This window comes from Nelumbo nucifera, chromosome 8, assembly GCF_055504915.1.
Source record: "Nelumbo nucifera cultivar China Antique chromosome 8, China Antique-T2T, whole genome shotgun sequence".
Lineage (NCBI taxonomy): Eukaryota > Viridiplantae > Streptophyta > Magnoliopsida > Proteales > Nelumbonaceae > Nelumbo > Nelumbo nucifera.
In genome coordinates this window covers 31,021,839-31,037,381 of record NC_142656.1, presented here as the reverse complement: position 1 = coordinate 31,037,381, position 15,543 = coordinate 31,021,839, and the positions used below count along the sequence as shown (strand labels likewise).

The window sequence follows — 15,543 nt, the reverse complement described above, 5'->3', positions numbered from 1 at the left end:
CTTTTGTTTTCTTATATTAAAAATTAAAAAAAAATCTATCAAGTTTTGTAATTTTCCTACGTTTTTTTTATGTTTGGTTTTCTTGTACTTTTGTTATTTATCTGAATTTTTTTTGTTTGACTATAATTTTTGTTCTTCCTGCAATTTTTATTTTCTTCAATTTTTTGTATTTCCTGTAATTTTTGTATTTTCTTTGAATTTTAGTGTTTTCTATGATTTGCAATGTTTCATAATTTCTGTTGTCTTTTTTTTTTGCAATTTATACATTTCCTCTATGTTTTTGTTATTTATTTCCAATTTTTGTGTTATTTCTGTAATTTTTACAATTTTTTCGATTTTTGTGCAATTTCTATTTTTCAATTTTATCTTTTTCTAAATTTCTGCATTTTTTATTTTTTACATTTTTCTGCAATTTTATATGGTTTTTACAATTTTCCGTTTTTATGTGAAATGATACTTTTATTTAATTTTTAATTTTTTATTATTTTTCCTATAATTTTCATATAATATATTTATTATTTTCAGTTTTTTTAGCAATTTTATTATATTTTAAAAAATATTTTTTTAACTTTTTATCATTATATATATATATTCATAATCTGGGTCAGCAATAAAAATGGGTTTGAGGATCAATATGAGTGGATTGTTAGTCAACCCACCCATTTGCCACCCCTATCCAGAAGATCTAAATATGTAACTGTCTTAACAAAATGCCACTTTTTTTGTTGCAGAAACAAATACAAAAGAAAAAAAAAAAAGAAAAAAGAAAAAAGAAAAAAGAGAATTCTTAAATGATTGAATTACCTGCAGCCTACGGGTGAGTCCGGATCTGTTCCTCATAGAGCGCGCCTCACACTGACCTCACAGCCTGTCCAGGCCGCACAACGTCGGTGTGAGGCGCGCTCTGAGGAGAAGATCCCAATTCCCTGCGGGTGAGTTAATTCTATTCTGACTGTCTGTTGTTGCCAAATGCATGGCCACGTTGGTGATCAGAACAGATTGTTCTTTGAATGGGGCACCTTTAAATTTTGGGCACATTTGGAAGCTGGAACATCATGGAACCATATTTCTCCAAAGCTTCATGCAATAATTTGATGTGTGAGATTATCCCAAAATTGGGGGATCAGGGTGGTCTTCCAGGCAGCAGTTAGTAACTACACCCGGCCATCCCTTTGGCCATGCTCTCATTTTCCTAGGTAATAAGTAAATAAGTTTATCTGTGTTCTTTTTCATGAGTTTAACGTTTACCAGGTAAGTTCATTTTCCAGGGCATATTTTTTATCAGAAAATTTTACAATTATTAATCTTCATTAGTAAAATTTTCCTTAATTTGTTGTTTGTGTTCCCTCTTTTTTTTTTGTTTTTCATAACAATAATAATAATAATAATAATAATAATAATAATAATAATAAATTCAGATAACTATTAACACTCTTATTAATCCCAGCAACAATATTTGTCCATGATACAATCGGCCCTCGCTCCCCCTTTTTTTAGTTTTTTTTTTTTTTTTTTTTAACATGGTTCAGAGGAATCGGTCTAAGGCCTTTCTACCCCCTGAACCAAGTTAAACCCTGAAACATCCCTGTAAAGGCATATCGGGAGGCTTCCGATATAATATGTATCGGCCAATATAATCCGATATGTATCAAAATTTTAATCTAGGAATGTCAACGACTCAACGAATCATGTTTGAATCAGGTTTGCTGCAACCCTAACTCGACCCTCTACTGCCTCTACCCATGTTAGGTTCAAAATGCATTTGTATGTGTTAAAAAACAATTAATTCAAAGAAATGATCAATATGACATTAATCTATACTACACATAATGGCTCTTGATGGGTTAATAGTTCAACCGTCTAAGCTGATGACATCATAAATCAGATAATAAAAGCAAAAGTAGACAAACATGCAAAATTACAACAGAATTAAAAAATGGCCATGACTATAAGGCCATAATCCAATCAGATTTTTGAAATTTTAAATCCAAATCTAATATATCCAACTTGGGTTGAAATTGGACTTGATTCAAATCTGCATTATAGTGTTTGAAATAAAGAAAATTTTAAATAGTTTCAAAAATTTTAATTAGCTTTTAAATATTTGATTTATTAACCGATAAAGTTAAAATTTATATAATTGTTTATGATATCAATATACATAATTATATACAATTAATACATTCATAGAAATAAAACTTGCATAACAAATAAATCAAAATAGCATATATTTTATTAATGATGGAAATGGCTAAGAAAACAAAAAAAAAAAAAAGAAATGTAACGTGTAAAATATGCCCCATTGACAGGATCAAACTTCTCGCCAAAAGGTTTGATGATTCAACCAAATGAATAACCAGGTCTTGAGTTCATTTTTAAATTTTAGGAGTGATGAATACAGGCTTAGCTATGTTATCAATTAATAATAATAAAAAAAAAACATGTAGTCAGTAATACCCAATCAACCGGTATATCATAAAAAGATAACCAATCAGGGCCTCAGGGGTATTCATCTTGTGCTTTGATGGGTCAAAAGACTCAAAACTCTACCGATAATTATGTGAGACCTAAACCAAGTAGAGTGTACCACATTGACCATAAACACCAATTTTGCTCTAGAAGTTTCATCCCATGAGAAAAGATGGCGACATTACACTGCCTGCTAGAGTTAAAACCATCCTACTGTAAATAGTTAGACCCTTTAACGCTAATGCAAATCCATAGATTTTATTAATATGAAACAGTGGGGTAGCTGAATGGAATTGGAGTCTTGCAACAGATTCCATGGCACACCAAAAACCAAAATTTAGAGCTCTTTTTCACAAGGGCTTCATAAGAATCACAGCTTTAAACCGAAAAAATCACATCCTAAGTTCCTAACAATACTTTTATATTTTTTCTTTTTGTTGAAGTGCCTAACAATGTTTTTATAAGCGTTTGTAAAAGACCCACGCCTTAATACAAGATTTTCATCAGGACTGAAGACTTGCCATAAAGCATCATGACCTACTGAAAAACATTAATGCGAAAAGAGCTCACCACACCCTCTGACACAGAACATCAAGTTCAAGTTCCACACATGACCATCACCAGGTTTTACTTCACAAATATAGACAAAAGAAAACAGTGTTCAATAAAGTCAATAAGTTCCCCAATCCTTTCCTTAGCGTGCTTCATATTGAACAACTGCAACAACGAGATCAATCACCGTGAGTAAAACAAATAGAAGCATCATCTGAAAAAAAAAATTAAGTAAAGCAGAATCGGTTCGGATGTCTTGAATGTTAAATTTGAATCCGATTTTTTTTGGTAGAGAGAATTGAGTTCTTGATTGTATTAATAATCAAAAGGAGTACATGAGATGATATACAAAAGTAAAACAAGCAGCCTGGATCTCCTGCAAGCGAAAACTCTGCTCACACAACAACAAACCGCAAACCGCTCATTGGGAATGTCGCAGACATGCATGTTAAATTCATGGGGAGATACTGCCAATGTGAAGATGGATTCCCATGCTTTCAGTGTGTTTAGAGTTTTTGCTTGCAGAGAATCCCACTACTAATCTAAGGCCCTAGAGTACTCTGAATTCCTGTATAGGTACTCCCATGCTAGCTCCAACCTCCAAGATTAATCCTCTTTTATTTACTTTTTTAACCTTTTTAAATAGAAGGTATTTCCATAAGAACTAAAGATGTCAACAAATAGACCTGTTACCGGCCAGGTCATGCTTTATATTAACCAAACACATTCAGGCCTGAACCTGAGTCCAGCCCGACCATCGGGTCTAGGCCTTGAGCCTGAGCTCAGCCCTCGTATAAAGCCTGAAACCTGTCTAGAAAATTGAAAAAAGAAAGATTTTTTTTTTCTTTTTCAAATCAATAAAAACTGATTTATTTATTTATATTAAAAGAGTAAACAACCAAACAAAATTTTCATTTTATAGAAAATAAATAATAATAATAACCTAGAGTTAACCAATCTTCTATCAACATTTGACTTACCACATGGCCATTGGATTTTTCCAACATGTTGAGGATTAAGAGAGGGCATATGGCCACTCTTCCATCAAATGTTACCTCTACAGTGGTGCCAAATTTGATGAATGAGCTGAGCTAATATCCATCTCAACTGCTGACAGCTGACATTTTATCTGTCCTCTAAATGAATTTTTATGCACAGAGATGCCACCATTATTGGATTACATTGGATTGTATGGGATTCCCTCCAACTCTTACTGTGCCAATGGTAAGAGTTGTTTGGCATTTATCAAAAAAATGGAAAAACTGTTTGGCCTAGTGTAAGTTGGGTGATCAAGAGAATAAAAACTTGATCATATGAGACACTTGTCTCATCCAAAGGGACTTCACTCAGTCTGTTATGGTGCCAAAGACCCAATGTGCAAATTTGTTTCCCCTTTTCCTGAAAACCTGGACTGAAACGTTGGGATCAGACCTACATATAGACAGCCTGAGTTGTCAAATAAAGATAGATATAGAAACAGACGCTTTTGGGAAGGGTGAAGAACCCCTTGAGAACTGCCCAATTCACTCAGTCTGTTATGGTGCCAAAGACCCAATGTGCAAATTTGTTTCCCCTTTTTCTGAAAACCTGGACTGAAACGTTGGGATCAGACCTACATATAGACAGCCTGAGTTGTCAAATAAAGATAGATATAGAAACAGACGCTTTTGGGAAGGGTGAAGAACACCTTGAGAACTGCCCAATTCGGATAAAACAGTCCCTAGTTGTATTTAGCTTCTGTGGACATGTGTCTCAATCCATCTTCTTCCTTTTCTCTTGTGGGTTGGAGCACTGATTTCAGTCATCTATCACAGGGAAGAGTTAGTTCCTCAATGTCCAACAAAAATTATGGGCAGGAGATAGATGGGGGCTCACGTTTATTTCATATACGATATAAAAGTCTGATACAGGAAACTTTACGTTGTCCATCTCATGGGCAATATCAGTTATGCATTAAATACACAAGGTACTTTACTTTGTCTATCAAATTTATGTGTTTATGAACACACGTAGACAGACACCCACACACAGTATGTCAAATACACCAAATGCTTCTGGACTGTCTTCTTCCCCCAATTACATGGCACTAATAAAAGCCTAGTACATTACAGTTCTGTGTTTTCCTAAAGAAAGTCATAAGATTGCAAAAGAAAATACTGAAACACTTGCTTCTTATATAAACATGCACACCACATGTATGTCAAACACATTAAACACCTGGATTGTTTTCTTTCCCCCCAATTTACACAGCATAAATAAAATCCTACAGTGCAATAGAATTCTCTATTTGCCTATAGCAAGTTATCAGATTGCAAAAATAACAATGGAACACTTGCTAGTGGCAAAAAAATATAATTGCCACTAATGATTAGATCCTACAGAGAACCTTGTTCAGTTTTCAGCTCCAAGAACAAATTTAGTGCGTATAGAAGCATGACTCTGACTATGTACAACCAATAAGTTTGGTGTTTCAGTTTTGTTGTTTTTTCTTTTTCTTCTTCTTTTATTCTTGCTAAATCTTTTGACCCCATGAAAAGCTAGCAAAGCCCTGAATATAGAACACGCCCCAGCTCCAATTCAAAAAAAGGCAGCCCGATGCAAGAGTCTCCCACCAATGCGGGGTCTGGGGGGGGACAGATGTATATAGAGAGACTGTTTCCAAGCCCCAGCTCCAATTCAAAATAATACAAATAGTACGCTCCAACATCTACCCATCTACAATTCCATTATCCATACAAACACATTTAGCAGAGCACAACAAGCGGTAATTGAAATAGGATTAGTGACATCGCAATAAGATAAATTCTTTTAAAAACTCAGTTAAATGACTAATAAACAACAACTCAGTTAAGTCCATTCAACTCTATGAAGTTCGTTTGTTTTAGCTTAAAACGAAATAAGTAACTAAAATAAACTATCAGCAAGGTGGCTTACTTCTCCGGGTTCGCTTCTTGTACAAGATGCGATAACCGCATTCTCGGCATTGAATCACATCACCCGGCTTCAGGGTGTTCTCCATCCCGCAATCTAGACACCGAAAATATCAATAAGCCGTCAAAACTTCACACAAGCAATCAATAGGCGAGAATCTCAGGACCTGGAGAGAGAGAGAGAGAGAGAGAAAATAATCTTACCCCCACAGATGTAGCTAACTGGTTCAGGTTGTGGATCCATGAATGAAGAATGAGGCACTGAAATTAAAAGAAGAAGAAGAAAGAAATCAAGCGTTTTGAAGGGAAGAAAAGTAATAGTAGATCATAAAATATGGAAATAGGGATTCATCAAATTGGAAGAATTAGGGTTTTAGATAATCGCTTCCATTTACTTTACCTTAAGAGATGTGGATACAGCGAGAGAAAACGAGGTTTTAGCTTTGGAGGAAACAAACTAACGAGGAGATGATTATCCTTGTTTATAAATGGAGAGAGAGAGTTTTGACTTGCGAAACAAGAAAGAGTTGGGATTTATTGAATCCGCAACGGATTGAATACTTCCGGAAGTCTCGGCTCGGTTCGGTTCGGTCTGAATTGTGCTTCGAGCAATATATGTATATATTAATATATTTATATATAAAATTTTAATTTGTATATATAATAATAATAATTATTATTATTTTTAATTAGTAATTTTTTATATGTTAAATAAAAATTAATTATATATATATATATCTTTATTTTTATAAAACATTTAATTCATAATCGAGTTTGAGTCAAGCCAAGTTTGAATTTTCAAGTTTTTTGGACTTGAACCGAATTCAAGCTCAAGTCTCTAGCTCGAATCAAGTTCAAGCTTAATAGTCTCTTAGCAAACTAAGCTTGAATAGCCAAATATTTGGCTCAACTCGACTCGAATCTACTCGTAGTTTATTCGAATTATGAATGCAAATGGATCAAACTGAAATCGGGTTGGGGTATCTGAATTCAACTAAAAAATTTGAATCCTATACAAAAATTATTCGTATTGAAAAAGACTATCAGATATTCGAAAATGTATCCAGAACAAATTAAGTAATCGATTTTTAATAAAAAAGTATTAAATAAAAAAAACGAAAAAATACAAAACATTAATCACTTCCCACAAGAAAAAAAAACAATTAAAAATTTTTTCCCTTCCTAGCTCCATCTCCCATGGTTTTCAAAGCCTGACTGGACTGGAAAAACCGAGAACCGGTCATGACCAATTTCGTTTTACCCTAGAACCGTTATTTACCTCAAAACCATTGATTTAGTCAGCAAATCGCTGATCTGGGTGGTTGAACCATTCGAGTCGTTCAACGGTTTGGTCGGACCGTTTGACTTGGGAATCGGACCCCTGATCGGTTTGTTGTTCGAGTCGGTTTTAAAAACCTTGCCATCTCCTTTGACCCCCCCCCCCCCCTAAATTTGATTATTTTTAGTAGTAATAAGTGTGTATGTTCTTTGCATGTAGCAATTTTAGATGATGATAATTATAGTAATAATATATCCAAAATTTTCAATAAACTTTATGTATTTTTTATTTTTACTTTTTATATTTTTCTTCTTTTTTATTATTAATTAGATGCAGATCGCAAATCTAAATCTGATTACATAAACATCTCAACCAAATGTGTGATAATTATATTGAATCGTGAAATTTCAAGTATCATTGACAGGCCTACTTGCTTGGCTAAACTCTTCTTTTTATAGTGTTTTATCTTTTGGTGTATCTTTTTTCTTTTATTCATTTATAAAAAAATGTAAGATTAAATAGAGGGAATTGAATGAAAATAAAAAGTAGTATTTCAATTTACAATTTAAACCTTACAATTAAATAGGGAATAAATTAAAAAATGTGTATTTTAACCATTGTTTTAAAAACCAGACTAGACCAGATGGTCAAACCATTTGGCCCAGGAACTAGTCAAGTCACTAGTTCCATTTTAGCCCTGCACTACTACTTTACAAAAAAAAAAAAAAAAAAAAAAAAAAAAAAAAAAAAAAAAAAACATTGAAATGGTTGGAGAACCACTGACACAGACGTTTTAACTGTTAAAATGTTCAACCTGGTTAACAGTTCTCAAGTTGCTTTCAAACTAATTCCAATTTTTTATTTATTTTTAAAATAAAAAATGAAAAAAGAAACTTCATATCTCATAATCTTGCTCAATTATTCGCAATGGCCAAAATTAGTTAGGGTTTTTAGCTTTTCCATTTTGATTTTGAGTTTTCTTATTTCTGTGATTCTTTTTAACTTGTAACAAAAAAAAATGCAACTCTAATGAAAAAATCGAAAAATCAATGCAAGAAATGGGAGATTAAACACCACTCTTATATTAGAAATCTAAAATGCACTAGCAAAAATCTAGGGTTTGAGAGAGATTTAGAGAGATTAAAGAGATGTAAGAAGAGGGCAAACAATGCTATAGCAGCAGTGATGATGAACATAGAGATAGTCATCGGCAACGACTTCTTCTTCTTCTTCTTCTTCTTCTTAAGGCAAATGGCTTTGCAACAACGAACAATGAACATGGTGACAACCACCTCCGACAAGTGCTTCATTCTCTTCTTCTTCTTCTTCTTCTTTCTCACTTCTTTGCTCTAACTAACCACCTCCTTCTCAAAGTCTCACACTCTCCTCTCATAATAATGTATACATATGGTGGACTTTAACCTAATCCTAATCTAATGGTCAAAATGATAAGTTACATTATATTTTACAACTTACCAGTTTAACCCACTTAAACTAGATAGTTGAACCGCTAACCCAAAATCTAGAAGCCAAAGCAGTTTCGTTTCTAGGTCAGTTTTTAAAACCTTGATTTTAGTCTAAAGAAAGTTCCATATTCTTATTCATAATTTTAATAGTAGTGTAAATATAGAATTATAGATGTGTTTAATTTTTTCTATAATTTTTTTGTATTTTTGTGTACAAAAATAATTCTGATATGTTCACTAACATTTTGTTTAATAATGATAAATATATGATATTATACATGTGCTTGAATGTTTTTGTTTTGCAAAATTTATGTATTCTTTTCATTTTTGTTTTCTTATATTTTATTAATTTTTATTGTTTATTTATGACATTAAAAATTAACACATTGAACCTAAAAGCTGAACTATTTATTATTAATATTTATATTTCATTTTTTGTCAGTTGGGGATGGTTTTCATGGGTTTTGTGCATCCAATGGGAGCTTGGGGCGTGCCTGTCATGGCAGTCTTGTATTTGGGGTTGTTAGTGGCAAAAAATGTAAATTTGATGAACTTCTAAATGCGGTTGTCTTTTCTTAGCTTTAAGTGGATACCTTTGGGTTTTGGGGTTTTTTTGGATCTATTAGTTTAAATTTCATTAGTCCAAGTGTTCTAATGGGTCAATTAAGTGGTTGGCATCAGTCCCTACCCTCTTGTGGTCCTTTACCCTCTTTAGCCACTGAGACAACATTTCTTTTATGTCAATAACTAGAATAAATTAACTTTTATTAATTAATATTTACATAAATTCTCAAAAACCAACATACACTTATCTACCAAATCTACATTTATATCAAAAAGTTGATTTTTAATTTAAATAAATTTTAAAATATTAATAATAGAATAATTATTTTAATACTTAAAATTTACTAATTTACACATGATATATATATCTCAAATTTTTTTATAAATTATTAATTAATATTTTAATTTACGTTAAATAACCATGTATTTATTATTTACAAAAATAAAAATATTATTTATAAAATATTTAAAAATGTAATATAAATTGAACCTATCAAATCCATTAATCTACATTTATATTAAAAAATTATTTTTTTATTTTAGAAATTTATAAAAATAAAAATATTAATGATGAAATAATTATTGTAGTAATTAAAATTTGTTAATTTTCATATAATATATCTTTGAAATTTAAATAGATTTGATATATTTTAAGTTAGGATTATATATTTTTATAAATTATCAGTTAATTTTTATTTGTTTTTTATAATAACATATTTATTGTTTACAAAAATGAAAATATTGTTTACCAAAATTTTGAGAATTAATTTTTAGTTAACATTTTTGTTAATGTTAAAAGTTATAAGTAGTAAAATAGAAAAATGATATAATAATTGAAATATAATAGTTGTGTATGTTTTGTGCCTTGGACTTTAATATAAAATAAGATAATAATGGCTTTGTGCATGTATTAATTTGTAAAAATCTATATACTATGTTTTTTTGGAATCTTGATTAATGCATATCAATAAAATTGTTTGATATCTACACATTCTACTATTTTAATTGTAATATATTTCTTCATATATACCGTCAAAATATACAATTCTTATATATTTATACATTATTTGTAGCTATTTTGACATTAAAACTATTGTTAGTAATATATTTATGGAATTAACTTCATTTTCCTAGCATATCCAAGTGTTTTTATGTTTTTTCGTCCGTATCCATGTGTTTCCAAAGCGTATCTGTATCCGAGTTAAATCCAATACGATACTCGATACCCATACTTTAATCCTTGGTTGAAACTGCTGATATGATGATTCAATTTGACATGTCAAAATTGTATCTTTATAGTTTAACAATCAAACAGATGAATTAGGATGTGAAATTTGACGTACTAGGGTTTTTTGGGTCTCTAAACATAGTGGTGATGTTTGATTGGTTAAATAGGGTCTGGATGATTGAGATCTATGGCTGATAAGTTCCGATCAATGAGATTCACTGAAATAGAATATTCGTTTGATAAAGGGTTAAACGATGAAATTTTGGGATGAAATTTGGTGGGTTGGAACTTTTGAATGTCCTGAATTTAATGGAAGTGATAGATCTTTGATCAGAGGTGTAGATTGATTGATTTAGTTAAAATCATGGTCTTAGCTTATGGTTTTTCAATCAACGAGAGGGCCCAAAATGGAATCTTATTTTCTCAACAGTTAAATGCAGGTGTTTGGTTATGAAATTTGATGTGTTGGGGTATTTTGGGTCTCCAAACACAATGGTATGGTCTGATTGGTCATGAAGTTGGGATGACGGATGGTAAGCTCTAATTAATGAGGTTTGCTGAAATGGGATTTAGGCTTGATGGGGGGCTAAATGGGGGACTTTTGAGTTATAATTTGGTAGGTAGGCATGTATTAGGGTGAGGAGTCAAGTGGATGGTTCTGATATAAGAAAGACATGGTCAATCTTGGTAATCGTTTAGATCCATCTGAATGAGATCTTGATATTTTTAAGGTTTGTTGTAGATTTGTGTTGAGATTCATTAGTTGATTGTTTCCTAGTGGTCTTGAGGTAATGGATATGTTGGATTTAACTTTGGAGCTATTGGAATTTGAATATTGTATAGATCGGGGCCATTAGAAAGGAAGTTGGCATGATGAATGGTTGATCTTTGCAGTTTAGTTATGAAAACTAATGTGTAACTAAGTTGTAGTTTTCCAAGTCTAGGGATAATGTCTGATCAAATATTGATATTGATCTCAACGTTCTTATTTGTCTTGTGGATTGTGTCAAAGAAGGGTATTTCACATTTTGGAAAGTTTCAAGTTAATTTGGTTGTGTTTCCAAGTTTTTGGGATCTAAAAGGAGGGTACGAAGAGGTAGGGTGAGGGGACAAAGCAAAAATGGAGTGCTAACACATGCCAATGAAGGAAGGCCTTAGAGATGTCATCTTATGTTAATCCCTATCATTATTCACTTACATTATTCATGAGATAACTATGTTAATACTCCATAGTTCAATTTTAGGTCTTACTAGAGTAGCTCTTACGAACTCTAATAAAGTTAGATTTGTATGGGTCTCCATGGTCTAGGGTTTCAATGGGGTTCCCTTCTTTGAAGAGGAAGCAAGTGAGGGGCCCATAGGTAAGGAGATCATTCAATGATCTATAAAAGATCATGGCAATGATGTGAATTCAGCCATGATGGGCATAGAACAAGGATCACAGTTTTGAAACGATACACCCCATATCAACGTATCTAGTGTATCTTTTGGGTTTCATTCTTTTTAATAAAAAGAATATAAAAAGTACCAAAAAAACCATTTTTTGAAAAAAAATAAAAAAATATAAAAGTGCATGGTTTTTAGTACCAATATACCTCTGTGTATTGATACACCTCTACCGATACATAGAGGTTTATCAATACTTTTAACCATGTAGTAGAGAGCCACTAAAGTCTTAACATAGGCCAAGAACTTATGGCCCATATGCGAATCACATTCATATAGCACAAAACATTATATGTAATCAAATAAATCGAATTTAAAACTTGTAAAACCTAGGCCATTTAGATTAATACACTATCATCCCATTAATGAATTCATTTATCAACTAAATTTGACTTCGCATATGGAACCAATTGCAAAAAGCAATTCAGTCCATATACTATTCTAAACCAAATGGGTTAGTCTTGCTTTAATCTAACTTATTCTAGGTTTTACAAGAATGGGCCAAATTGGTTCATGTACCAACTTAGGGTTTAGTGTCCAAGAAATGCACCAAATTAAGGTTTTATGATTTGAATACTTCCAGCTATGATTCTTAATCAAAATAGTAGAAACAAACAAAATAACATATTCAAAATAAAATAAATGTGGCTAGGGAGTGTGGTGGTCCAAATCCGATCCGGACAAATTGGAAAATTGCATTAGACCCTTCTATACACATCAGTCTTGAACTCCTCTAATGTCTGTGATCTCCAACTAATCCTCCAACGTAAATTAGCTAAGAAAAACTTAACTTCCCAGTACTTACATAAAAAAATCCCAATACAATTGGTCTAAGAAAAATAAAAAAAATTAATTACAAATTGTATATTAAAACTGAAATCGGATGGTGTGAATCATTCTTTATAACATAAAAGAATTTAATCTCCACCACACTCAGATAGCCCAAAAATTCAAGATTTTACAACAAAATTATTCTAAATAATAGAAAAAATAAAAAGATTAAATATTCAGATTAAGGCTATTCACGGGTCGGGTTGGATCAGTTTACTGGCATTTTTCCAAATGACTTGACCTGGTCGGTTTACCTAGAAATGAAATCGAAACCAACCCTGTACTAAGTAAAATCGACCTGGTCAGTTTTGTGAATGATTCTCTCGGTGTGAATGGTAAAGGATTCAAGTCTAATAAGCGTAGGCTAGATTCCTGGAAATTAAAAATGATTTGATGAATTAAAGCAGAAATTTTATATATAATATGTATATTTCTGAAATAAAGCTGAAATATTATTATATATATATGAAACAAACCGAACCGAACAATCGGTTTATATTTTTTTGTAACCCAAAACCGATTTGTGCTAAAGAAAAACCAGCCGACTTGGGTTGGATCAGACCGGGTTGGTCGGTTTGGTCAATTTGGGTCTTGTTATGAACAACCCTAATTCAGATCATTGGCCCAATCCAAGAATCGAATTTTCAATGTAGATAGTTTCCAAGTCAAATTGGCTAGACTAGTTTTGGCCAATTTAACTCTTGGTTCAAATGTACTTAAGTCAAATGTAAAAACTAAAACTAATTCTTTGATACCATTGTTGAATGGGCTGAAACTCAGTTTTTTCATGGCCGAACCTATTAGGGTTGAAGGCTCAATTACAAAAATTTCAGCGCAAACCCAAGAACCGATGAAAGATTAGAGCAAAGTTTGCTAAGACAAATAAAATATAAACAACAAATGGAAGCACAATATAAAAAACTCATCCGACCAAGGAAGATTAAGGAATGTGGCATCATGTTAAAAGTTGCACCTCACATAGGAAAGGACGAAACATTGAATGCTAGTGGTTAAAACTCTATTATGCATAGCACTTGTAATGTGGCTTACAATATAATAGTATGTATTCTTATAGAAATCTAGTTTGTTTCATAATATTGATACTAGTGCAAGATCTATTTCAGTTATACATATCTCAATATCACACACTTATTCTTTGGATTAAATTCGATGGTTGTAACCTTCTTAAGACATCTTTGTTGCACCTTCTATGCATGTAAAACTAAATTGGTCATATCAAAAGCTATTTCGATCTCTGTACCAAAGTCTTCCATAATGAAAGTTTGGAAGAAAAAGGAAGACAATGCACAAAGAAGAAAATCCATCTTCAAGCTGTGATAGAAACCCTCTACAAAACCAACATGCATATGCTAATTTGCTAACAACTCCACTTTTGGCATCCTCTCCTAATAACCAATTGGTACCTATGCTTCATTACACACCAAAGTCAAAGAGAAGGGAAGGGCAACTACCTTTTGAGGTAATGGCTACATCAAGCACCACACCAATATCAATGAATGATATTTAAGTTCTTGAGAAGGATCTTGTTCTTCCAATCTCTATAGCATCTAAGTCATTGGTCTCTAAACCACCGCTAAAGGGATTTGTTAGAGATTCATCAACCAATAAACCAAGGCAAAAAAAGAATGGTTTGACTCCAACGCTAAAAAGCTCCTCAAGAAGGCAGGTTATGGAGAAGGTGAAAATCGTCGGCTATAGGACCTTGAGCCAATCCTTATAGTGCATCGTTGGAGTAGCCAAGATACTACTCCAACGTCATCTGCTCAACCACAAAGGACTTTAGCACTCTCTCGCATAGGGCCTAAGGGTGCCAATATGAAGAAACAATGGCCCGTAGCAAAGCCAAAGCCTACAGTGCACCGTTGCTACAAAGAAAAAATCAGATCCTCGGAGTATTGTTCCTTCTCGGATGAAGAGGGTGGCAAACTTGGAAGTTTCCTCTAACAAGACTTTAAAAATTAGACAACAGACTATTGTCATTATGTCTCCGTCATCTTCTCAATCAAAGTTCAACTTTCTCCCAAAACAAGGCATGAAAGAGCAAAGTGAAGGGATAACTGAAGAAGAAAACATTGTCTCAGTTAATCACATCACCTTGAGGAGGAAGATGAGGATTTGTCAAATTCTTCTTCAAATGAAGAACTTTATTGCCTACTCCACCTACATTTGAAGAGGGAGGCCAAGCAACAATTGATGACTTGAAGGAATTGAACCTTGGTACTAATGATGAGCCTAGACTAGTCTACGTCAATGCACTCCTAAGTCTAGACGAAAATGCCAAATATTTCAAACTACTCCAAGAGTACAAGGACATCATTGCTTGGACATATAAGGAAAAGCTTGGGTTGGACCCAAAGGTTGTTGTCCACCTCCCAAAGGATGACTTTCCTTGCTCATCACTAAGCTCATGGTAGATAAAACTACAGGACATGAGGTGTTATCCTCTATGGACGGTTCATCTGGATACAATCAAATCTGCATGGCACCTAAGGATGAAGAACTCACGGCCTTCCGAACACCAAAGGGGATCTATTGTTATAAAGTGATGCCTTTTTGGTTTAAGAATGCTGGTGCTACGTATCAACATGTGATGCAGTGGATTTTTTATGACATTCTTCACAAGAAGGTCAAGTGCTATGTCGATGACTTGGTTGTCAAGTCTAGGAAAATAGAAAACCACCTCGATGACTTGTGTAGCATCTTCAATAGGCTAAGAAGATATCAACTAAAGATGAACCCTCTCAACTGTGCATTTGG

The 15,543-nt window shown here is 32.8% G+C and overlaps 1 protein-coding gene across 1 annotated transcript; it reads right to left on the bottom strand.

The window, feature by feature from the left end:
* Positions 1-2,873: 2,873 nt before the first annotated feature.
* LOC104603134 (DNA-directed RNA polymerases II, IV and V subunit 12) lies at positions 2,874-6,469 on the bottom strand. The gene is made up of 4 exons (XM_010267070.3): positions 6,352-6,469; positions 6,156-6,212; positions 5,956-6,048; positions 2,874-3,186 (listed from the first exon to the last, which is right to left on the bottom strand). Exons 2-4 carry the CDS (start codon positions 6,193-6,195, stop codon positions 3,164-3,166), a joined length of 156 nt encoding a protein of 51 aa, XP_010265372.1. The 5' UTR covers positions 6,196-6,212; positions 6,352-6,469; the 3' UTR covers positions 2,874-3,163.
* Positions 6,470-15,543: the final 9,074 nt, after the last annotated feature.

What these genes read in the sequence shown, in the direction of transcription:
- LOC104603134 (XM_010267070.3), bottom strand. Translation starts at nt 6,195, where the DNA reads ATGGATCCACAACCTGAACCAGTTAGCTACATCTGTGGGG. An exon ending in AGTTAGCTACATCTGTGGGG is followed by an intron (nt 6,049 to 6,155) that starts GTAAGATTATTT and finishes TTCGGTGTCTAG; the next exon opens with ATTGCGGGATGGAGAACACC. An exon ending in CAAGAAGCGAACCCGGAGAA is followed by an intron (nt 3,187 to 5,955) that starts GTAAGCCACCTT and finishes TCGTTGTTGCAG; the next exon opens with TTGTTCAATATGAAGCACGC.